This window comes from Malania oleifera, chromosome 13 (genome assembly GCF_029873635.1).
Source record: "Malania oleifera isolate guangnan ecotype guangnan chromosome 13, ASM2987363v1, whole genome shotgun sequence".
In the NCBI taxonomy this organism is placed as follows: Eukaryota; Viridiplantae; Streptophyta; class Magnoliopsida; order Santalales; family Ximeniaceae; genus Malania; species Malania oleifera.
Genome location: NC_080429.1, coordinates 40,532,796 through 40,557,513, shown reverse-complemented (window position 1 = coordinate 40,557,513; position 24,718 = coordinate 40,532,796). Strand labels below are relative to the sequence as shown.

The 24,718-nt window shown below is 35.9% G+C and overlaps 3 protein-coding genes and 1 long non-coding RNA gene across 8 annotated transcripts; 2 read left to right on the top strand and 2 right to left on the bottom strand.

Moving 5' to 3' along the window:
* The first annotated feature begins 1,381 nt into the window (after positions 1-1,381).
* On the top strand, positions 1,382-10,143 carry LOC131146524 (probable protein phosphatase 2C 55). Of its 5 annotated transcripts, none has more exons than XR_009134388.1 (5): positions 1,382-1,544; positions 1,656-1,798; positions 4,371-4,492; positions 4,747-4,804; positions 4,946-5,304. XR_009134388.1 is itself a non-coding variant. In XM_058096158.1 (5 exons), exons 3-5 carry the CDS (start codon positions 3,745-3,747, stop codon positions 10,141-10,143), a joined length of 519 nt encoding a protein of 172 aa, XP_057952141.1. In that variant the 5' UTR covers positions 1,382-1,544; positions 1,656-1,798; positions 3,724-3,744. The 5 variants fall into 5 exon arrangements, 2 of the variants coding, with proteins under 2 accessions (XP_057952141.1, XP_057952142.1); XR_009134389.1 differs by having other exon boundaries at positions 4,738-4,804; XM_058096158.1 differs by lacking the exons at positions 4,747-4,804; positions 4,946-5,304 and adding exons at positions 3,724-3,792; positions 9,795-10,143.
* On the bottom strand, positions 8,337-9,956 carry LOC131146525 (uncharacterized). The gene is made up of 3 exons (XR_009134390.1): positions 9,851-9,956; positions 8,837-9,039; positions 8,337-8,704 (listed from the first exon to the last, which is right to left on the bottom strand). It is a non-coding gene; the product is annotated as an uncharacterized LOC131146525 (long non-coding RNA).
* Positions 10,144-10,315: 172 nt separating the features above from the next.
* LOC131145814 (probable protein phosphatase 2C 55) lies at positions 10,316-10,816 on the top strand. Its single transcript, XM_058094999.1, has 2 exons — positions 10,316-10,387; positions 10,526-10,816. The coding sequence occupies exons 1-2, from the start codon at positions 10,316-10,318 to the stop codon at positions 10,814-10,816; spliced, it is 363 nt and encodes a 120-aa protein (XP_057950982.1).
* A 2,349-nt stretch (positions 10,817-13,165) lies between these two features.
* LOC131146523 (large ribosomal subunit protein uL14x/uL14z/uL14y-like) lies at positions 13,166-13,896 on the bottom strand. The gene has a single exon (XM_058096157.1). It carries the CDS (start codon positions 13,732-13,734, stop codon positions 13,354-13,356), a length of 381 nt encoding a protein of 126 aa, XP_057952140.1. The 5' UTR covers positions 13,735-13,896; the 3' UTR covers positions 13,166-13,353.
* Between the last annotated feature and the right edge of the window lie 10,822 nt (positions 13,897-24,718).

Here is a 24,718-nt window from a genome sequence, read left to right as displayed (position 1 = left end):
GTTACAACAATCAACATAAAGAAGACTTGGTAATAGTGAGATTCTTCAAGGTTTGGTGTAGTATGCCATGAGAGAGTAAGGGAGACTTTTGCAAATTATCGACATCATATTCTTACCATGTGCTGTAAATCGTGATAATTACGGAACGTAAACTGGATGTGAGGGCCTCACGAACCTTCCCATCTTGAACATTTTATTCTTGGTAATAACAGTATCTAGAGTGAAGGCTACTAGATTGTACCTCGTTCATCTGTGACTTCGAAGCTGTCCCAATTTCCTTTTGCGTTTCACATCCAACATACGATGTAATCATAATCACTCTCAAAGCACAATAGAGACAATTTTTTCATTTTGGAAGTTAAGTATACCAACCTCTTCTCCATCATTGTCAACTCCATTCTAAACTTTGGAATATCTTCATCCTTGTCATTTTTCTTAGTAAAGGAGAAGTCTCTATTAGTGATAATCTCCCATATATCAAGATCACATGATTGAATTATGAAGATCGTTCATTCGATTTTTGCATGAAGGGTAGTTGGTGCCGTTGAACTTCGGTGGTCGATCCATGTATTGCCCTTGAGAAAAATGAAGTGTCCACCATATATGCCATTGATCTTTTCCGCTCTAGAAGTTACTTCCAATAAATTGAGCGTATTGCCCTGATACCAATGTTGTCTTTAGTGTGGAGTCTAGAGGGGGGGTGAACAGATTCTTTTGCATTAGAAAACTAATAATTGTATTGATAATTGTAATAACATTAGAAAACTAATAATATTATTAATATTGTAATAATATATTATTTTTGTTATAATTTTATATTTTAATTATACGTTGAAAACATAATAAAGGCATCTTATAATTATAATGCTTATAATAAGTTGAATATTCAATGCGTACTTATTGTCATTATTTATTTTTAGATAATCAAATAGTAATATGATCTTTTAACTGTAATATCAATGCTCATCAAATTCCCTAATTTTTTTTTATAAAAAAAATACACTTGTGTATGAGTGCTTCGAAATTTCTAAATAAAATTTAGAGAATGTTTTTAATTGAGAAAATAAAATACAGATATAAAATATAATAATATTAGATGAAGATTTAAAAGGTAACATTTGAGTAAATAATCACTTATTATAATTTGAATGTATATAATATATGTAATATGATATATATATATTTGAATAATATTAATTAAAATTAATTCTATAATTAAATAAACTTTAATAAAATAAATTAATATATTGATATTTTGGGCGGGATACAGCCCAGTTTAAATTCAGTACTTGGACCAGCTGGCAAAATCATAATTCACCTGGGACAGCTCGCGAAATCCTATTCGTATAAATTGTTTGAAGGCCACTATAATTTTGAACTCGCGCAAACTCATCTCCACTCTTGATCCACTCTCATTTCTCCTCTGCTCATCAGCCCTAGCCCTGAAACTGTGTTCCTCTCTCAGTTTCTTCTGAGTTAGAAGCGGCATTGCTCGATTGTTCGTGAGGGAAAGAGGCTGAACCAAGATTAGCAGGGAACCCTCGGTATGGTAGATTATCTCTTGTGGATTTGATTCTTTTTCTAGTTTCATTTTAGGTATGGTGTGCGGTACATTCGATCATTGATTAACTTTTGCTTTGTTATTTTCGTGCAAGAAATTTCTCGCTATCATTATCCTCTGCACGTCAGCTTTGGCTCTGAAACTGATTTCCCCTCTCAGTTTCTTCCGAGTTAGAAGCAGCATCGCAAACCGTTAGTGAGGGAAAGAGGCTGAACCAAGATTAGCAGGGAACCCTCGGTATGGAAGATTATCTTCTTGTGGATTTTGATTCTTTTCTAGTTTCATTTGATTAGGTATGGTGTGCGGTATATTCAATTGGTGGTGTAAATGACGAGAGATTCAATTTCAAGGTTTTGGTGGTTTGGGTTTGATCGGGTTCGTCGAAAATGTAGCAGCTTAAAGAGTCGTTGGATTTTCAACTGGAGAGGGATTTTGTCCAGAATTGTTGAAGAGCTGGTGCAAAGGAAGAATATAGAACTAAAACCTGTTAAATGAATTTATTTCACTGCCATGAAACCCCAATCTACCTTGATTCTACTACTAATTAGGGAACATAAACAAGGGATGTAGATAAAACTTAGCGATCTGTAAGATGAATTTAGAGAACGGCTACTGTTGAGTACATCAATTGGAAACGTGAATTAATCATCGTGTTTTGAATCTGTCAAGGCAGGCAGTGTGAAGGCATGGTTGACTTCATTTGTGAACATCTCCCAACCATCACCACAATCACATATATTTCCAAAAAACCCTTCTCTGATGCAAACCCCACATCCACTTGCCCGCAAAGCCTATAAGTTATGGAATGTTTTCAATCCCCGAGCTCCCAACCCAACCTTTTGATAGAGGATGAAACCAACCGCCTAAAAATACCCAGATTGGAATGTCCTTTGCATCCGAGACTCAGAGTTTGCCCAGACAGTCTCTTCGCTGCTTCCCAAGCCCCAAAGGAGCTGCCCTGCAATGCCTAGTTGAAAGCCTGCTTCTTCCATCCAACAAGTCTTCTTTCAAATCTGTCCATACTAGCCTTGCACCACTAATCCCTTGAATGAACCCAAAAAAAGCAGGGGAAAAACCATTTAGCGTTTCATTGATGAAGATAGAAAACCAAGAAGAAGACACAGAAAATGATCCGATGGATCCACTCTTATCATACTTGTCACATTTAGCCCTGTTTGAAACTTTTTAAAAAATAATTATTTTTTCAGGAAGGTACTTTTTATAAGTACCTGTATCAATAAGTAGCGTTTGGTTTATACTTAAATAAGTATTTATTTCAAAAAGTGCCTTTCTAAACTACTTTTTTTAAAAAGGAAATTAAGTATTTTTTCAAAAATTAATTTTTTACTTATTTGACAAAGTACTTATAATAAGTAATTTTAGACTACTTTTAGATGTGTACTTTTTCTAGACAGTACATTTCTGTAAGTTGTTGTAAATGATCCCTTAGAATATAAAATAAAAACCTAGAAAATGTGGTTGTAGGCCTTCTCTATGTTCATTTTGTATTATTGAAAAAAAGTTGAAAATTTTGTGGAATTGTTTAAAAGTATACGTATATGACCATGTGAACAGTTGTGGAGTTTGTAGACGCATATTATGGATCAAACATAACTCAATTTGTTCTGCAGCATTTTCCTTTTTTCTTTGAACAAAAATATTAATTTCAAATGAAAAATTTTGCAATTTTCCAGGAAGAAAATCCTAGTCCAATGATAGGATTTCCTTAATTTTGTGCAATTGTTTAAAGTATACCCTTATGATCATGAGATTTTCCATGAAGTTATTTATATCCTTAGGCTTTTGTTTACAAATCAATAATTATTTCAAGTTATTTTTGTACTTTATTATTTTGTATGTACAGTTAGCCTCTTACCTATTGGTTGGTTCCATTGATGATCTAAATCTTTGAGTATAAATATAGCACACATTTCCAAACAATCATGCATAAAATTAAAAAGATTCAACTGGGAATAGTCATCAACTGGAGTGACTTGATCACCTTTTATAAATCTAACCAAGAAAACAAGCACAAAAGACTAAAATAGCTTGAGGTACATAGTGGAGGAGGATTCATCATGTTTTGCTCTTTTGTATTTAAATTTATTGTCTAAATCGGATTGATTTTTTGTGACTTTGATCCATTTGAATTTGACATGCAGAAAACATTGCTAGCCAAGAGGATGCGTACCAAGAGGTTGCCTACCAAGTTGCTACGTAAAGAATTGAAGGTGAAGCAGTATATTCATCCATATTCACCTTCAGTTCTTTAGGTAGCGTCTTGGTAGGCAACCTTCACAAAGCACACTTTTTTCTATACCATTTTCAACATCGCCTGCTTGAGAGTCCTCACAAATTCCAGAGTGTGAGCAAAAGCAATGATGTCTTTGAAAAACCATGACTACACAGAAACGGGTCTACTTTGTATGTTTGGAACATAAAATAAGAAATCCTAGCAAATGTGCTTGTATGTCTTCTCTACATTCATTTTGTATTATGAAAAAGTTTAAAATTTTGTTAAATTATTTGAATATTATGAAAAAAAGTTGAAAATTCTTTGAAATTGTTTCAAGTAGACATATATGATCATGAGATTTGCTGCGCAGTTTGTAGACCCTTATTATGGATCAAACTGAGTAGCCATATCACCTTATAAAAATAATCAAGCAAACAAACAGGAGCAGCTAAAACAATTGATGTGCATAGTGGAGGAGGAATCATGATGCTTTACCCTTCTACATTTAACTTTATTGTTTAAACTGGATTACTTTTTCGTGGCTCTTGATCTAATTTGAATTTGAAGTTGCAGGAAATATTGGCAACCAAGAGGATGCCTACCAAGAGACCGTTTGAAGAACCGAAGGTGAATGTGGGTGAATATTCTACTCTACCAGCTAAGAAACTGAGAACACATTTTAGCCCCAATTCATCGTAAGACCCTATCTACTCTTTCGCTTTTTTCTTTTCTTTTTCTTTTTATTATTTGTTGGGGTACAGTTGGACTGATGTTTTATTTAGTCCAATTTTATATCTTGTCACGATCTTAATTATTTATTTCATTTATTAATTTATTTTGTCATTTTAGTTATTAGAGGGAATAAATTTGTATCATGGCATTGATAATTGCAATTTTACATCATATTTTGTAATTTTGTGTTTATGTGTGATCACTTAAGCTTATGCAGATGGATGATGTATTAAACTTCGAGATTTCGACTGCAAAAAACATTAAAAGAACAAAATGTAAGAGTTTTATTTATTTGAATGTAGTTGCAAAACATTATGAAGCATAAAGGACATCAACTTTTAGAAATGGAATCAACTATAGCCACATACCCCTTATGGGTTCAGTTGACTTATCATTTGTTTGTTTTTCCCATGCAGGAGTTCGAGATTAAGGGAATATTTATTTGCACTAAATAGATTCTATTTAGAGGGTCACTCTTAATTGGTTCATTGTTAAGTGAAGTAGTTATATTTTGTTGCCCCTCTTAATACCCTTCGAATGGCTCTCTTTCCTAGCGATGGTTTGTTGCGGCTTTCATTGAGAACAATGTTGTTTGTAATTATCCCATCTCATCTTGATTGTAATTTCTCATTCGATTAGAGATGGTGAGCTCAATTTATTGTGCCCTCCCAAAAAAAACTATTGTAAATTTATTGTAATTATAGCTTATGATATTTGTTCTATACTTTTTGAGCTATACTGTTCTATGATGTATAAATTTGTTCTTTATTTTTCAGATTTGTATGTTCCATTTTTTTTTATATTCCTTTTCTGGTTATTAGTATTAAAGGTTCACTTGGATCAAGGATTTTGTTTGATGAAAGGGAAGGATCTCTCTATATTCAATATTTAAAAAACCTTTTCTATACTTGGAAACTAATCTTCAATGGATGTGCTCCTTATATATTATGAATTGTTGATAGCACTAGCAAAGCAGTAGCAACAACAGTGCAGTAGCCTGAGCCTGCAACAGTTTGTTAGTAACAACAGCAGCAAAACAGTTAGCAACAGCAGGCTAATTTAGTTATAGTTATAGTTTAGTTATTAAGTTGTTAAGATTTCTGTTATAATCTTCTTGTATATATATTCTCTCTTGTAAACTCCTATTGAATGTAATAGAAATATTTTCACAAATCTTGATATGGTATCAGAGCAATTTTAGAGCATTTTTCTCAAGCCTCTCAAATGGTCGATGCTCCAATTTCATCTTCTCCTTCTTCATCATCAACCATTGATGATTTTATCAATCCGTATTGTCTCAACAATTCAGATCATCCAAGTGCTGTGCTTGTTTCTCATGTTTTAATTGGAGACAATTATCATGCACGGAGTCGATCGATGCTCACTTCTTTGAATGCAAAGAATAAAATAGCTTTCATTGATGGATCTCTTCCTCAACCACCGACTTTTGATTTTCTTTGCTATCCATGGAGCTGAGGTAATAGCATTGGTATCGCATGGCTTCTCAATTCAATATCTAAAGAAATTATAGCTAGTGTCATCTATGCAACCATAACTTGTGCAATTTGGTTGGATCTTCGTGATTGTTTCTCCTGCAGCAGTGGTTCTCGAATTTTTCAACTCAAGAAAGCTATCTTAGATTTATCTTGAGGCCAATTTTCTATTACTCAATATTATACTCAATATTATATCAAAAGGTATCATCCATCAATGCACATGTGTTGCTATGCCTCAGCGAAATTTAGTTGTTGAACGAAAGCATCAACATTTGCTTAATGTTGCTTGTGCTCTTTGATTTCAAGCTCACTTTTGTTTATCTTTTTGGGATTGTATTCTCACGGCAGCATATCTCATAAACTGCATGCCTACTCCTATTTTGCCTAACAAATCCCCTTTTGAAGTTCTCTTTTCTAAATTTCCTTCTTATAATCATTTAAGGGTATTTGATTGTGTTTATGTTTTGCTTCAACTTTATCTTCCTCTTGTCACAAGTTTGATTCTCGAGCTCGAAAGTGTGTTCCTTGGTTATTCTTTTGCTGTCAAAGGTTATCGATTATTTGATCTTCACTCGTGAAATTTTTATTTCACGTGATGTTATTTTTCATGAAACACAATTATTTGTTAGTCATTTAAAAACAGATTCCATTGAGGAAAGGAAGTAAAAAAATGTCTCTTTCAAAAGATATCTGATAAAACTTGTATGGCGTAGGTATGAATAAGCCTGGCCAATTTCTATGGTAGCTCAATTTCGTCCACTCCCATCAACTCTCGTTACAAAAAATTTTAAAATGGAACTCATTTACACAAATAAAACTGCCCAAAAAAAGGGGAGGCGCACACAAATTGAACAATTTTAGTGGCACCTAAAATCGAGCTCAACGGGCTCAAGCTGACAGGTTAAAAGCACAAACTTCGCTCTTTCTATCAGGAGCTTGAGCTTGAGCTTGAGCTTGGACGGTACAGACGATGACAGGGAAGATGAAAATGGTGATGATGTACATTTCTAAGTTCAGAATAGGAATGATGCAATAGGCACAGTTCCCTGCATAGCGGCAAGCGAAAATGATGATGATGCAATACGAACTGGTTTGCAAATAATGCTGTGAGAAGTTGAATTTCACCAATTAAAAAAATACTAATAATGCAGAAAATATGAATGAATAAATTGTAGTGCAGAAGGATACTGAGATTAATGCAGAGGGTTCAAAGTGCTTGCAAAGAACAATATAAATCCCAGAACAGAGCCTATGTATCAAATGATTTAATGGCAGATGGGTAAGACCAAGATTACACCAACTTGATGAAAAATGCTAAGAAACAAAGCCAAACCCAATTTGCAGACTTTAAGAAGCAAAGGAGAAGCAAAAATGAAGAAGGCTGGGGAAATAGAAGGCAGGACATGACAGTAAATATGCGTATAGGTTCATAAAGACTCTGGAATAATGTTTAAATAAAGAATAAAAAATAGATTACCTCCGTGCAGTTCACATGCCACACGCTCACCTGCACCGTCGGCTTGCTTGCATTTCCCCTCTCCCTCCAAGCTCACTGCCACGAACCCACTGTACATACAGGATACGGCAAGGCCACAGCTCTGCCCTTACTTGGATTTCTGGCCTACTGGGTTACTGGGGAGGGGATGGATTGTTATTTATTTGTTAATTGTTAACTTGATTTCACTTGACAGAGTGCCTCAAAAAAAATTATGTCATGTTTCAAACAATTTTAAATAAATAAATCATATTTTTAAATGAGTAACCCGTTTATTAAAACGGACGGGTGTGGGTTTACATGGTTGTGATCTGTTTAACCTCGACCTCATTACGACACGATCCGTTTATGACCTGGCCCATTTGTGACCTGACTGGACCCGGCCCTTGAACCCGTTTTGCCCCCCATACCCAAAATGCAGCCTGAACTGCTGAACAAACTACTTTGTGGATATAATTATAACCACTGTCATTCCTCATCAGCCTGTCTGATCAAACTTCCTATTTAGGTTTAAGCCAACCCTGGGATGGGTCTTCAAAACTTCAAAGCTATTAGCTAAGGAGTATCTAGTCCGCCCTTTCCTTCAGCTACCATAGTGGTCTGAGAAAACCCTTTTCTTCAACAAATCTGTAATTCCTCTTCAAAAATATATATTATTTCTCCACTGCCAAAGCTGCCAAGCTGCGACTCTGATTTGTTCAAATTAGCCTTTTATTTACCAGTATTCAAACATTTCAGGCCAGCAATATCCCAACATTTATGATAAAACAGACTAGGGATATATTCCATCAGGGCCAGGCCAAGAGTTTAATACCATTAATTTGAAACACAATTTCTCACTTAAAAATAACAGCACCAGTTAGATGCCTGTAAGGAATACAAATTCTAAATGGAATTAAAAAAATCAATGCCTACTTTTAAAAAAAAAAAAAATAAAATGGAATAAAAATAAACACAAATGGAATGATATTGGATATAAATATCAACATTCTGGCATCCACATAGCACCCAGATACCCCCGCAATGCCTTGAATTTCTTGCCATTCTCTTTGGAAGCCAAGTTCCTTCACAGCCTTTTCAGCTCCTATACTGCTAATCCTAGTTTCTAGGAGAACCTCCATATTCAGGTCATGACACGCATTAACTTCTTAGTTCTTTCAGCATGCAAGGAGATCTCTTATCACCTGCACTTCAAAGATTCCAAAGAAGACCCTTCATTGACAAGTTAAGAAAAGAAAAGGACGTGGACTATGTCCTATGGCAGGACCAGTCAATTTCCATTAATCCCAAACCAACACAAGTATAATTTTTTTCACCTCATCAATCTTTACTGCATATGTTTTCTCCACCATGGAGTCTGCATTCTCATCCTCATCTCTAGGACTAGCTGAAGGCTTCACTCCATGCTCTAATGAATCAGGTGGTTGTGGAAGCAGTGAAGTTTTCACCCAAAGCATCCATTACCTTCCATCTCTTCTGATTAGACTTTAGCATAACCTCCCATTGTTCATTAGATCACCTGAGAAAGAATTATTTATGTTCTTAAATCTCAACTCTTCAATCAAGATTTTAGCTGTGTCTTAACATGGCAAGGTTGGAGCACGCCCGGCCATAGCAAGAATCTCACTCACAAAATTTAAATGCATAAACTGATTCATAGGCTATAGACTTACCTAGTTTGTGCTAAAATTGAATTACTAGAATGGAAATATGTATGATTTAAATTTTCAACCACTAAGAGGATGTTCATAATGACTTACAAAACTAAAATATGCGACCATGACTTGGAAAGTTACCTTTTACATCAGCCATGTTTGTCTTAACATATGAAATTGCTTATTAATATGCCAAACACTTCCCAAATTTAAAGAGCTAAAAAATATCTTCATGATTGATCTACCAGTACCTTTGGTTTTGCATAATCTAAGCTCTGTTTTGTTCATTAGAAGATTCATTGTGAAGATGTGAGGAATTAGTGCAAAACTGAAAATATGGTAGGAGTGTAAATCTGCTTTGTTCATTAAAAAATTAAGAAAGTCAATCTCTGTCATTCTCTCTACTTATTAATTATTGCAATTACAGTAAATCAACGAATGAAAATCTATATTTTTTCCTGATTTTATAATCTTCAAACATTATGTATGTTTCTTTTATAGCTTATTAGCCAGAAGTGCGAATGTTTATATGTTTTACCATTTTAATTTGGAAGCCTAGCTGCTGCAAGAAAAGTTTGGGTACTGATTATTTTTTCTGTTTGATTATGCATGCTTGCAGAGTTTGTAATGCTAGGAAAGAAAACTACAAGATGATTTCAGGATCATTTTACATACCTAAAGACAACCCCTCAAAACCTTATGGAGAAGATGCTCACTTCATTTGTGCTGAGGAGCAGACCATTGGTGTGGCAGATGGTGTTGGGGGTTGGGCCAAGAGAGGTATAGATGCGGGTGAGTATGCTAGACAACTCATGAAGAACTCTGCTATTGCAGTAATTTTTAATGAGCCGACAGGCGACGTCGATCCAAAAAGAGTTCTAAATCAAGCTTACGCAAGTACCAAGGCTGAAGGATCATCCACTGGTTGCATAATTGCCCTTAAAGGCAAAGTAAGCACACTGACATAGAAATGCAAATTCATTTCTTAATTACTTAATAGTTTCTAAAAATATTTTTACAGGAAAGTTAATTAACTAATCAAAATAAACACATATGCTGCAGTGTATACATGCTGCAAACGTGGGAGATAGTGGATTTATGGTCTTCAGAAAGGGTGAAATGATATTCAAATCACGAGCAATGCAACGTGGTTTCAACCGCCCATACCAGCTCGGAAATGGAAAAGGATGTGATCGTCCAAGTGATGCTGAGGTTTGTCATACTATAAACTATGCTTTAGTTGAAGTAATTCAAGATTGATCATTAATTTCTGAATGCATGCAAGAGTATTGATTATTAATTTCTGAATGCATGCAAGAGTATTGATTATTAAATTCTGAATGCATGCAGGAGCTGGTAGTAGCAGTAGAACCAGGAGATGTCATTGTCACTGCAACAGATGGATTGCTTGACAACATGCTCCAAACGGAGATGGAATATATCATAAAGCACTCTGGAGAAGAGGAAGGGCCTCAGCAATTGGCATGGACTTTGGTGGCCATCGCATTTTACAATTCGACAGACAAAAATGCAGATACACCCTTTGCAAGAGCTTCCAAGCATGCAGGACACAACCATAAAGGAGGCAAAATTGATGATATAACAGCTGTCGTGTCCTATGTTTTTAGTGAGTTAGATTGACGTGGTTCAATAAATTCTTGTCTTAGAGTCGATAGTAGGGATAGAAGTATGTGTTTTACAATTGGCATGGACTTTGGTGGCCGTCGCATTTTACAATTCAACAGACAAAAATGCATATATGCCCTTTGCAAGAGCTTCCAAGCATGCAGGACACAACCATAAATGAGGCAAAATTGATGATATAACAGCTGTCGTGTCCTATGTTTTAAGTGAGTTAGATTGACATGGTTCAATAAATTCTTGTCTTAAGAGTTGATAGTAGGGATAGAAGTATGTGTTTGTTCTAGTATGCAAAGTTTCAATTCTAAGCTGTGCAAATACATTTTGTCTTCTTGTTATATGGCAAAGTTATGACAGCAAAAATGCATGTAATGTACACGTATGACATAGTGAAATCAATATTGAATGAGAATAACAAAAAATCCTATATTTTGATCAGCAGTTCTACAACTATCTCCTTCCTATCGTGTTATGATATCAACCTGAATTATCTACTTCACTTCTTTCCAGTCATTCCTAGTTAATTGCAAGTATTAGGAATGATTGGAAAATGAGAAAGTACTCCTATCTTTGGGGGCCTCATCTCAGTGGGCAATTCACATTTTTTTAATCATGCAAGTAGTATGTCAGAGAGGTCAAGGGCAAAAGGGGAAAACACAGATTAAGCACTAGAGAACATGCATACAAGTAAAGTACAATGGCCAAAATGTAGATTAAGCTTTTTTGATTTTTGTTTTTGGTTTTTTGTTTTTTGAAGCTTTCTTTCAACAACTAGATGGTAAATATGAGGCATAATTTGGAATCTTCATTCATAAGAATGACCTGATATGACAATGAGTATTTAATCATCCACCCTCTTTTGATAATGACCTTTTCACCTTTTGTTTTCTTGACCATATGGCTTCCATGTCTTTCATTGAAAACATGCTGAAATAACAACTTTTCTGACTTTTGATTTGAGCTGGCCATGATAAATCTCAAGTAAAACTCAATGATATAGGTCAGTATCCATAAAAATTTGAATTTGCCCTTATATTTTATATCTTATAGGAATACTGATCCAGAAAGTACAGTGATTGAAGTCCATCTCGCTCATCTTTATTTTTCTTTCTCCCGAATCCTTTTTTGGTTTATGGAACTGCTTTCTCCACCACCTTCAAAACTTGCTTCGACAATTGAAACACCAATATCACTATCCTATGGCCTTAAACAGATGGCAAACACCTCAAAGTGGTAACTGCTTGGCGTATCACAGCTTGGCCTTGTACAACAGCTTGAAGCCTCACTGACCCCTTCAATGTGATTTCTTCACGTGAGTATATTTTCTGTCCAGAGTTTTGCAGGGAGTTGATCTGTGATTTGGCTAGCATATCTTTGACTTCCAAAGAGAAGAACTTGTTATTTTGGTCATCCAGCTGTAGCCAATTTATCCTTGCTTTTTGTTTCAACATTTTTTTCTAGCCTACAGCGAGGTCCATAGTTCCTCTGTTTTTAAATTCACAGTTTCACAGTTAGGGTGTTTGGATTTAGTGATGATATATCAAGCTGAGATTTGCTCAATTCTTCTAGAGCAATAGGGATTCCTAAATTCAAACTGGAAAAATGGCGGCAATCAAAATGCTTGAGATTTTTCAAGAGTAATTTGAGTTCCTCGTACAGAGAGCACATGAGGAATCCATTAATGATGACATTCCAAGAGTTTGCAATCACTTTCAGGAAATTTTCATGTTGGGCCCAGTTTAGGAATTTGAATGTGGCTTTTGGGGGTTGGCTCAAGGCAACCAATGTTCTGAAAAGCCAAGGGGGAAGGAATTCAACATTCAGTCTTTTGGGGAGGAAAGAGCGGATTCTGAATAGGCCAGAACTCTATCAAGTTTCCTAGCTATGAAACCATAAGTTCTCTTGTTGGACCACGTGAAGGGGGGTCAGTAAGAGGAACACCCTCCAGCATAGCAGAATGCATGAAGTTTTTGATATCTATATCCTAGGGAATATCTATTATTGGGTCATTGCTCTCTGAGCATTCCCTGATTATGTTAAGGTCCCCTAGGAGAAACCAAGGGGTTCTTTGAATGTTGGCTGCAAGGGTGCTTAGGTATTCCAAGGTTTTTTTTCCTTTACTGGATAGTGCTTGGGGCTTTTGGATGAATGAAAACCAAGTCATCTTACCCAAACCGACAATAATGGAGAGGCAATGATGCTTTTTGATCATAGTTATTAAGCGGAAAATTTGGGTTCAAACCTACCCAAACCTTGGCAGTAGGAGGGTCTTTGTAGTTCTGCAAAAATATTCAGTCTTTTTTTTTTTTACAAACTCAAAATAACTCCATCAGAGAAAAAGAAAAGCCATACAAAGAGGTACAACAATTTTTAAATATTTTAAATGGTTCGCAGCCGTGATCAAAGAAAATAAAATCAAGACCAACACACGCAGACAGGAGCTGAAGCCTGCCATATCCAAATGTCTGAACATGTTACCCTGAAATTCTCATGAATGGTGACCTATAATTTATATGTGCATACCGTACCTACTACCCTTAGACAATTGCATTGGCGGCGCTAGCAATCCTTGGCCATAAATCAGCACACTCCTTACCAATTGGACCAGTTATTGCAGAACCTTTCATTTCACCTTTAGGATTCACGATAACACCCGCCTTATCTTCAGAGTACATGTACACGCCATCCTTTCGGCGCCATGGCTTGCGCTGGCGAACAATGACTGCGGGCATGACCTTCTTACGGGGATCAGGCTTCCCTTTCTTCACAGTAGCCATCACCATGTCCCCAACACACGCCGAAGGCAACCGATTCAACCGGCCCTTGATTCCCTTCACCGAAATAATGTAGAGATTCTTAGCGCCAGTGTTATCCGCACAGTTCACAGTCGCTGCGACTGGCAGACCTCGCTTCGACATTGTGGCCTGCAGGCAAAAAGATCAACTTCTTACGGAGAAATGGATTTAAAGCTGAGTGATGTTGGAAGAAATGAAGTGCGTCTAAAGGTGAAAGGCCAAAATTAATTAGTGAAATTGAAGAGTTGGGTAAATTATGATGGCGAGGGTTTGAAAAGGGGTCTCTTGGTTAATTCCGTTTAGTTCAATTTGGGGATTTTATGTTCATTGTAAATTAAATTTTAAAAATTTTTAATTAAATTTTAAAAAATGAACATGGACTAATCACATATTCTAGAAAAAAAATTCATCGAGTATAAAGTGCTCACTCACTATTATTTTAGTACGATAAGTTAACAATTATTAGAGATATCTATACTTTCCATTTTAACACAATATTTACTTTTCATTTTTTTCAATTCTCTTATATATATATATATACACTTGTAATATATGTGAGAAATTAATAGAGAAAAATTATTTTTCTCTCAATATCTTAACATGGTATCAGAGTAAAAAAATAAAAAAAACAAAAAAACTTTTTCCTTAACCTAGGTTTTTTCTTTATCTTTTTTTTCTACCTTGCCGCCGCACACCCACCGGATTCACGTTGACCCTGTCTTCTTCGGCGTCGCTCGCTTCTCTCTCTGCCTTTTTAATTTTTCGCCCGTCTTGCAACCTAGTCGTCTTGTTCGCTCAGGCTCTCCATCTGGCCATCTCTCGTCTTTCCGGCTTCGTCTCAGTCCCGATCTGTTTCTCCGGTATCCCTCCCAGTGCTCGCCGCATCTCTCGGCTGTCTCTCTCAGGCTCGTTCGTCGTTCGCTCAATCTCTCCGGTAGTCTCTCATCAACTCTCAACTTTTCAATCGTCATCTTTGTCGCCGTTGAGAGCAGCAGCAGCGTTACACCGTGGACGTCTTACAAGTAGCAGCAGCAGCAGCAGTCTCTCGTTTGTTCTCAGTTCTTGGCGTCTTCCATCTTCTCCGGCCATCCCGAAGTACGCTGTTCATCTTCTCTGGTAGTTCTCCAGCGTCTCCATTTTTCCGACAATCTGTCTGCTCTCTGTTTTTTCTGGTTGTCTTTCAGTTTCTCACCATCTCAGTTCGTCTTCATGTCTCTCTGTTCAGTTCTCCCCTCTTCTCCGGCAGTAGACTTCGGCTGGTGCATCTCTGGTTTTCACATTCGGTTCGGTGTCAGTTCTCAGTCCCGGGTGGTGCATCTCTGGCACTCCCTCAGTTTTTTCCCATCATATTGACTGGTTTTCTCCAGCATCACTAGTGCTCGCAACAGTTTCTCCGGAGCTCTATTATCCTTTCCGACATTTTTCAGACTTGTATGCACGTGGTCCTCTCTCGGCTACTTCTCTATTTTACTGCATCTTTCCACAGTTCTCTCTCGGTTCTCTCGCGCAGTAGTTTTCGGCGTCATCGCTCCGATCATCTCCTCTAGGCATCTTAGTTCATCTCAGTCTGCAGCGGCTTTTGGGTAGTCTCCGACCAGACCTGCCTTCTCAGGCCTCATCTCAATGCACCGTTCTTTCTCCGACTTCGTATCTATTCTTCGGCATACTCAGATTAAGCAATCGTTGAATTTGTGTTTCAATTCTTACGGCGTGGTTATCAAATCGAAGGTTTATATTTTTTTTTTGCCGCCGCGGAGATCAGCTTTGGCTCAATTCGGCGGTTTGATTCATCTGAACTGATCTGGCATTATGTCCAACGTCACATTTGGTTCTTCAATGGCTGCAACTATTGTCACGAATTATTCAACTTCTTCAGAGATTGCTATCCCTGGTCTCACCAGTGAACAATGTCGTCGACTCTTGGATCTTTTATCACCCTTGAACACCAACTCTGCCAATTTTGCTGGTATCCTCGCCTCTTGTAATTCTACTTCTCTTTCTTACACTGAATGGATTGTTGATTTAGGTGCCTCCGATCACATGACTTCCAATTTGTCTTCTCTTGATAATATTCAGCTTCTCAATCAGCCATGCCCCATTAAGCTTCCCAATGGTGACATTGTTTTTGTAACTCATACCGGCACTATGCAGTTTTGTCCTACTTTCTCTCTTTCTAATGTTCTCTTTATGTGCCTTCATTTAAATTTAACTTATTATCCATCAGAAAACTTACCAAGGATCTCAATTGTGTTGCTATATTTTTTCCAACCTTTTGTGTCTTTGAAGACCTATCAATGAGGAGGCTGATTGGAACGTGTGAAGTACGGGACGGACTTTACCACTATAAACCTCCCTTCGCCTCAGTTTTTCACTCTCAGCGTGTTTCCAACACTACTCTTTGGCACCAACGTCTTGGTCACCCTTCTATTCCATGTATTCCAAAAACTTTAAATATTGCTTCTTCTCATTTGCCTTTTGATGTTTGTGCTAGAGCAAAGCACACTTGTTTAACTTTTTCTTTTAACACAAATAAGAACACATTTTGTTTTAATTGGATTTATTGTGATATATGAGGTGGTTATTCTACAGCTTCACTTTCTAGTGCACATTATTTTTTAACAGTTGTGAATGATTACTCGCGTGCTACATGGGTGTACCTTATGCGCATGAAATCTGATACTTTCGCTTGCCTTAAGAATTTTTGTGTCATGGTTCAAAATCAGTTCAATTGCACTGTTAAGCACGTGTGCACTGATAATGGTTGAGAATTTCTATTCACTCCACTTCAAACTTTTTTCCATGATCACAACATTTTTTATGAGCGCACATGTGTGGATACACCTCAACAAAATGGCGTTGCCGAGCGTAAACATCGCCATCTTCTTAATATGGCTCTGTGTTTACGTTTTCAAGCTAATCTTCCTATCTCCTTTTGCGGTGAATGCATTCTTACCGCTACTTATTTAATTAACCGCACTCCTTTACTCAGTCTCAATCGTCAGTCCCCTTATGAACTTCTTTTTCAGAAACCACTGTCATATACACTTGCGCGTGTTTGGGTGCTTGTGCTATGCCCACACTGCTCGTCAACACCGCGATAAATTATCTCCCCGTGCTCTTCGCTATGTTTTCTTAGGTTATCCTACTCATCATAAGGCTTATCGTGTCTACGATCTTGAAAACAAAACAATTTTCATCTCCCGTGATGTCACTTTTGAAGAAAATATTTTTCCCTATCATCTCATCTCTCCAACTTCTACATCTTCTCCAGTCCTTTCTCTTCCTATTCATGATATACATCCTCCCTACACTTTACCTCCTCCGCCAATCACAACCACACCTAACCCTGACCCCTTATCTCTCTCTCCTTCTCCCTTGGTCTCCTCCCTAACACCCCCACCCTCACCCCCTCCACCTCCACCCCCTCCACCCACCTCTTCACGACCCAAACGAGCTGTCACACATCCCTCTTACTTGGCTGATTATATCTGTCCCACTTTATCAAAGTCCTCCACGACTTCACAAGTTTCAAGATGTCCCTTAGGTACGGTTCATTGTCTCTCATATTTTTTATCTTATCACCGTTTCTTTACTCAACATTTGGCTTTTCTTTCTGTTATGTCCCAACATCCCGAACCCACCTCATATTCTCAGGTTGTGCTACACTCCCATTGGCGTGATTCCATGACTTCTGAAATCCAAGCCTTAGAAACCAATAATACATGAGTTTTTCAACATCTTCCACCTGGAAAAAAACCAATTGGCTATAAATGGGTGTTCAAAACAAAACTCCGAGCCAATGGATTCATAGAGCGACACAAAGCTCGCTTGGTGACCAAGGGCTACACTCAGGTAGAAGGTTTGGATTATCATGGTACTTTTGCTCCTATTGCTAAACTCGTTACTGTCAGGTGTGTTCTTGCAGTGGTGGCCGCTCAGAATTGGCATCTCCTTCGATTGGATGTCAACAACGCTTTTCTCCATGGTGACCTCAATGAGGAGGTTTATATGATCTCTCCCCCGGGTTATTGCAAATAGGGGGAGACTCATGTTTGTCGTCTTCAGAAATCCCTCTATGGCCTCAAGCAAGCTTCTCGCAATTGGTTCTCTAAATTATCTTCTGTTTTACTTGCTGTGGGTTCACCCAATCTCAGGCCGATCACTCTTTTTTCACCCGCTCTCGGGGTCAATCTTTTACTCTTATACTTGTTTATGTTGATGACATTCTTATGGCAGGCAATGATTTGTCCGATATTAGCACTTTCAAAGTCATGCTCGCTCAGAAATTCAAACTCAAGGATCTTGGCAAATTGAAATATTTCCTTGGCCTTGAAGTAGCTTACTCTCCCACTGGCATTTTTCTCAACCAATGCAAATATGCTCTTGATATCCTCACTGATAGCAGTCATCTGGGTGCTCGTCCTACCCACTTTCCCACGGAACAAAATCTGAAGCTCAATAATACTGATGGAGATCTTCTGTCTGATCCCAGCTCGTTTCGGCGACTCATTGGACGTTTGATCTATCTCACCATCACTTGTCCCGACATTGTATTTCTAGTCAATATTCTCAGTCAATTTATGCACCAGCCCAGACAACCGCATTATGATGTTGCTGTACGTGTTCTTCGATACATTAAGGCATCTCCAAGTCAAGCCTTATTTTTTCCTACTGCCAACAGTCTTCAAGTCTCCGCTTATTTTGATTTGGATTGGGCTAGTTGTCCCCTCACTCGCCGCTCCACCATTGGGTTTTTCATTCAGTTGGGCACTAGTCCAATTTCCTAGCGCACTAAGAAACAAACTACAGTCTCTCGCTCCTCTGCCGAAGCTGAGTACCGAGCACTTGCTTCCACTACCTGTGAAGTTACATGGTTCCAAACTCTTTTAACTGATCTTGGCATACCGCATTCTCAGCCTATGTTTTTATATTGTGACAACCAAATGGCTCTTCACATTGTCCAGAATCCTGTTTTCCACGAACGTACCAAACATATAGAAATCGATTGTCATATTGTTCGTGAAAAGTTACAGGCTGGCCTCTTTTTCACTAAACATATTCCGACCCACAGTTAGCTTGCCGATATATTCACCAAAACTTTGGGTTGTGATTATTTTCAAAACTTATCACGCAAGTTGGGCATTACAGATCTCCATGCTCCAACTTGTGGGGGAGTATTAGAGATATCTACACTTTCCATTTTAACACAATATTTACTTTCCATTTTTTTCCAATTCTCTTATGTATATATACCCTTGTAATCTATGTGAGAAATCAATAAAGAAAAATTATTTTTCTCCCAATTTCTTAACAACAATAAATAAGAACATATATTTCTTATCATATTTTTAAAAATATACAATTCCACCATTTATTTTATTTGTTTTGTTTTATATTGTTTATTCTTTAATTAATGGAAAAAATTATAGAATAATATTATAACAATAATGAAAATTTTTTTGGAGGGAGAAGCCTTTGTATCAAAATTTTACACTCATAAAGTATTAATATTCTATAAAACCAATCCACGTCTCCTTAAACACCTAAATCTGAAAAATAATTAGAAAATAACTCCAAAAACATGAGCCTTACAAATTTGTTTCTAACCCTGCAGTTAGGAGCTTGAATTTCAAGCCTTAGATATGGCTTTGTGTGAAATTAGATAAAATGCAATACAAATTTATATTATATTTCATCCAAATCCACAAAAATCCAAATTCTCAACCCGAAATCCACGCTCCCAAAGACTAGCTTAACTTAATTAAAATGCTTGTTATTAGGATTACACACACACACACACACACACACACACACACACATATATATATATATATATGTATATATATTGACAAATTATTTATTCCATTGTAGATATTCAATAGTTATAAAGTAGGGAAAATATCTGTTTTATGCATTATGAACTATTTAACCTAAACCTATATATAAATCATGTGCATGCATAAACATGGTTAAAGATTATATAATGATTGGTACTAACATTTAAGAAATGTGAAATTGAATATTGCGGTTTTAGGTGAATATAGATTAGTCTTGAATTATTTATAACTACATGTTAGCTTTGGTATATTCCCAAGATGCGGGTGAATTGGAATTTTAAAACTTATTCTTAAGTTAAATCAGATGTTAGCAAAATATCATAACCTAGGGTCTTTCTATGCAATCCCAAATGCACAGATAAATATAATATGTGGAAATTTAAATCATGTGCATCATTCACACTATAACATATACGTGCGGTAAATATAAAGTGTAGAAATATAAACAGACACACGATATATTATCGGGGTTTGGCCAACTGTGTCTATGTCCCCGCCTTGGCTACACCAGCACAAGAATTCCACTAATGCTCGTTTAATGAGTGAAGCGACACTGATTACAACCAGGTCAATTCAAAGGGCTGACCTCAACCAACACGCCTTACCAGGATGGCGCACCTAACTTTCCTAACCTAAAGTAAGCCAGTTCGAGACTATTCAACATGGGCTAGTCTCCCTCTTCAAGGCCACACCTGGAATACATCAAATGTGTATAAAATTTGTACATGGAAATACGCTTCTTACACAAGCAGGTATGTGTACCTGTACAACTCAATATAATCAATGCACCTCAATGATGTAAGAACTATAAGCTCGGTGCTCTACATATGCAATCAACACTCAAGGTTATGTTAATAAACAATCAAGCACAAGAGTGTATCAATAAGCTAATCTTTCAAACTTTGTATAAAAAAAATATTTCTCAATAACAATCTAGGGTTTCAAAGATTTTTAGCAAGTATAATCAAACAATCTCAACCAATATTTTCTCAAGATGCTAGTACAAGAGGTGTTTGAAAATATACTAATGAAAATATTTTTGCACACAAAAATAAAGCTATAGGAATCTTGTAATGACAATGCAAATATCCTTAAGCTTATGAGTTTATCCCAACACAAGATTTTATCAATAAAAATTTGTGGGATAAACAATGCTAAGCTCCCCAAAAACAATATCAAATATTCAAGCAAGACAATGAGAGTATTAGTAATACCTAATAAGCACTAGCACACAAAATATACTCACAATGCAAAGGTGTATCAAGGGAATGAATGTATGAGAGTATTTGGAGTGGAATAGGAAAAAATAGGTGAAATTAGGATAGCTTTCCAAGAGGGGGGTGAATTGGGAATTTAAAACTTTCTTTTTAATTCCTTTTAAGAATACTTAACTTCTTTTATTGTTTAACCAATTCTTTTACTTGTTTGTTTAATTTGTCAAATACACAATAACTTGGTTTCACCAAACAACCTTTCAATCAACCACACTATCCAAATTAATCAAACACAATTTGAAAGCAAACAACCAAACCAAAATTAAGATATACAGTAGTAAGAAATTAGGACGGTTGTTTGTTTATGTATGCCTTATAAATATGAATCAAGCTTTGTAGTTGAATGATATGCTTGTTAAAATAAATTTGCTTATTTTATATGATTTACAACCACACATCCACACTCTTCCCAAAATTTAGAATTCAAGTAAACTATTAGTTAATTTTCTTTGGGTGTTTTAATCAAGTAACGTACTCCCGTATGGTTTCCGCAAAGTATGGTTTAAGCAACATACTCCCTTTCGGTTTCCGCAACCCAAATCAAAATTAAACTTTAAGTTTGTTTGATATCCAAATATACGTAGTGTATATGATTTCAAATTTAAACCATCCACGCAATATAAATATGCTGAAAATAAAGAGTAAAGGAAAGAGAGAGTGAGACACAAAATTTTACGAGGTTCGGCTTCAACACGGCCTACGTCCTCGCCTTTGGCAAAACCACCAAAGGATTCACTAAATCTGTTCCATTACCGGGTGGAACAATACCTTTACACACTCCTTCAGATGGCTAGAGCAGCACCTCTCTAAGCGATAATCCCTCGCCTAGCCAACGATCTAGAAAACCTGGAATCGTCACAATCTACAAGAATATAATATAAATTTTGCGTACGAAAAATACTCTCAAAATTTAGAACAGGTTGTACAAATTGAGATGTAAATTGTACTTCAAAAAAACAAAGCAAATTAGAATATATGAAGCTCTAAAGTTTTTAGAAGTCACCAATGGTTCGTTTAAAAGAGAAATGGAATTGTAAACCGGAACCGAGCTTTGAACCAAAATTGTAGAATTCCTCTCCAACAAAAGATGTGAGCAAAGAAGAACTTCAGGAGAATTTTAGCACAAGATGAATTTCAAATTTTGTCTGATTTCTCTTTTTTCTTGTATTTTTTTTTTCATTACTCAAAGAGGTATTTATAGGCTTTTTCAAAGAATAATGTCCTTATTAAATTAGGTAGCATTAAATTATTGAAATAATTTTGAAATTCAAAATTTTTCAAAAAAACAATTTTCTCATTTAATTAGGTAGCAATAAATTATTGACTTAATTTTGAAATTTAAAATTTTTCAAAAGAACAATTTCCTCATTTAATTAAATGATCGAATTAATTTTGAAATTCAAAATTTTTCCAAGGAACAATTTTCTCATTTAATTAGGTAGCATTAAATTATTAAATTAACTTTGAAATTCAAAATTTTTCCAAAGAACAATTTCCTTATTTAATTAAATTATTGAATTAAACTCTTCTTTGCTTAATTGATCTTGGAATATTAACTTGTCTAATCTTGAAAAATGTGTTCTAAGACTTAAACTAAAGTCTCTAAGTCTCTTTGCCTAATGAGTTTCAAAATAAATAAAAACATATTTTAAACTCTTTTAACAAGGTGTTTCTTAGTTTCTTTTGACTTATGAGAGCTTTACATATCTAACTAGCATTTGGCTTTGAAGTACTTACAATAGTTCTTCTAATTATGGTCTTCTTAAATTCTTCAGCCTCCTTCAGCCTTTTGAGGTTCACTTTTGACTCTGGATTTGCTTGCCTTTAAACTTCTTCATTTGTCATTCATTGCCTTCAACATTCTGAGGAGCTTTCACTAGATTAACATTGAGCTTCAACCTATCAACCTTGAGAGTTCTTTTACCTAAAACACATCACTTAATATCATATGTTAAAGCATCCTTCATTTTGTTATCATCAAAACAGGATTGAAAAGCCTAGTTAGCTCAACAATAGGTTTTTGAGATTGAGAGGATTTTTCACTAATCGTATTGCTAATCTCATCCTAATAATTCTAAATGAGGGGGTATATATAGACTACTCCAAAAATATACCCGTTCAGGACCCATATGGAATTATTATAAAAGTTTTAATATAATTTAACCAAATTAACCCTGTTTAAAAATATTAACCACGGTAAAAATAATGGGGCAACTCGAGAGCACCTGTCGACCGAAGGAAGTTCAGTTGATCAAGCTGTGCTGAGTTCAGTCGACCGGGCATAAAATGAACTACAAGTTCGGTCGACCGGCCATGGAGGTTCTAGGGCGATTTTCCCTTTTAGCACGGTTTGGTCGACTAGGAGGATTTGAACTACGTAGTTCGGTCGACCAGAAAGTTGAGTTCCACACATGGGAACTCGGTCGACCAGGGCATTGTTATTCATTTTGGGCTCGGTCGACTAAAATTATAAAAATCTACTAAATTTTTTAATGTAGTTTAGTCTCCCAACTTTAAGTTGATGTAAAAAAATTATTGACGTTTAAATGCCTTAGGTTAACTTATGTTATTCTTAAATCAGTTTTAATGTTGTGTTAATTTTTAATATTCTATTTTTTAAAATTTATATTTTTTTATGATTATAACGGTTTTATAAATAATCCTAACAATTTCTTTAAACTTGTTATGATGTCTAGTTAAAGAAGCAATTCTTTTATTTTTTTTAAACAAACGTATATTTTACTGTAAAATTGTATAAGTTATGTACTGCGGTACTTCATAAAATTTATCAGCTAAAAACTCTAGGAATTTTATATTCCTTTCTCATTAAGTTCATACACAAATTTTGACTAAATTAATAATGTCTGCTTCTATTGCATTTAATTTGAAGTTGCCTTTTACTTTTACATATTAAAAACTTAAATCAAAGAAAATATGAGTTTTTTTTTTTTATTTGACTCTAGTGATAATTTTTTTTACAAAATTTCTTGAATTGCTAGTTGATATTGCTTTTTATATTTGGATGAAATGTCTTTTGAATTCAAAAATTTTTATGTAACTTTTTTTTTGCTAATTAATTAATATCTCAAAACTTATTTAATTAAATTCATCATTTAATATTAAAGTTACAATTAAAAATTACAAGGCAACAAGATTGATTGAACAATTAAATAAGTTATATATATGTTGGAGATGTGGCTCATATTCTGAGTGGAACGCATGTATCGGGGAAAGCACCGTGAAGTGAGGGACCAAAAGAGAGTTGTAGGGTACAACCGTTGAAGGCAAATCGTAGACGGTTTGGGGTGTAACCATCGACGGTTTCAAGAAGTAGTTGTGAGGTGTTTCTTTCTGCTCCAAACCGTCAACGATTTTAGTCGGCGTAAGTTACAAATTTTCAAATTTGAGATCAGTAGATTGGCTAATCGAGGGATTTCCTCCAAGGGATTGCTACAGAAATGTTTTAAATCAACTATAGGTTTTCTGTATGCATTAGATTGTTGTATAATGATTATTATGTAACCCTAGAAGAGATTAAGCTTGTAAGCTTCATCTTTGATAGTGAAAATAGTTGCTACTCCTATGGACCTAGGCAAATTTTTTAACCACGTAAATTCTTGTGTTTTGATTGTTGCTTTCATTGATTCTCATTTTTGAGTGATTACTAGGTTTATACAGTTCATCATCGAGTGTTTGCTTGCTTGTTCCATTGATTGTATGTAAGCGTTTGTGTGAGGTCTTCTGCTATGCACATTCGGCGTCGACAATTGGTTTTCTAGGGCTGATTGTTGAGAACAAGAATTAGTATCAAACCGGGGTGATTGTTAGTGTGGTGAACAACAATTGGTATCATAGCTATTAGATCTCAATGGCTAGGATTTCTTCTGCAAGGTCCGAGGTTGGTAAGTTTGATGGAATAGGGAACTTCGGGCTGTGGTAAAGGCGAGTGAAGGACTTGCTGGTGTAGCAAGGGACAGTGAAGGGTTTATATGAAAA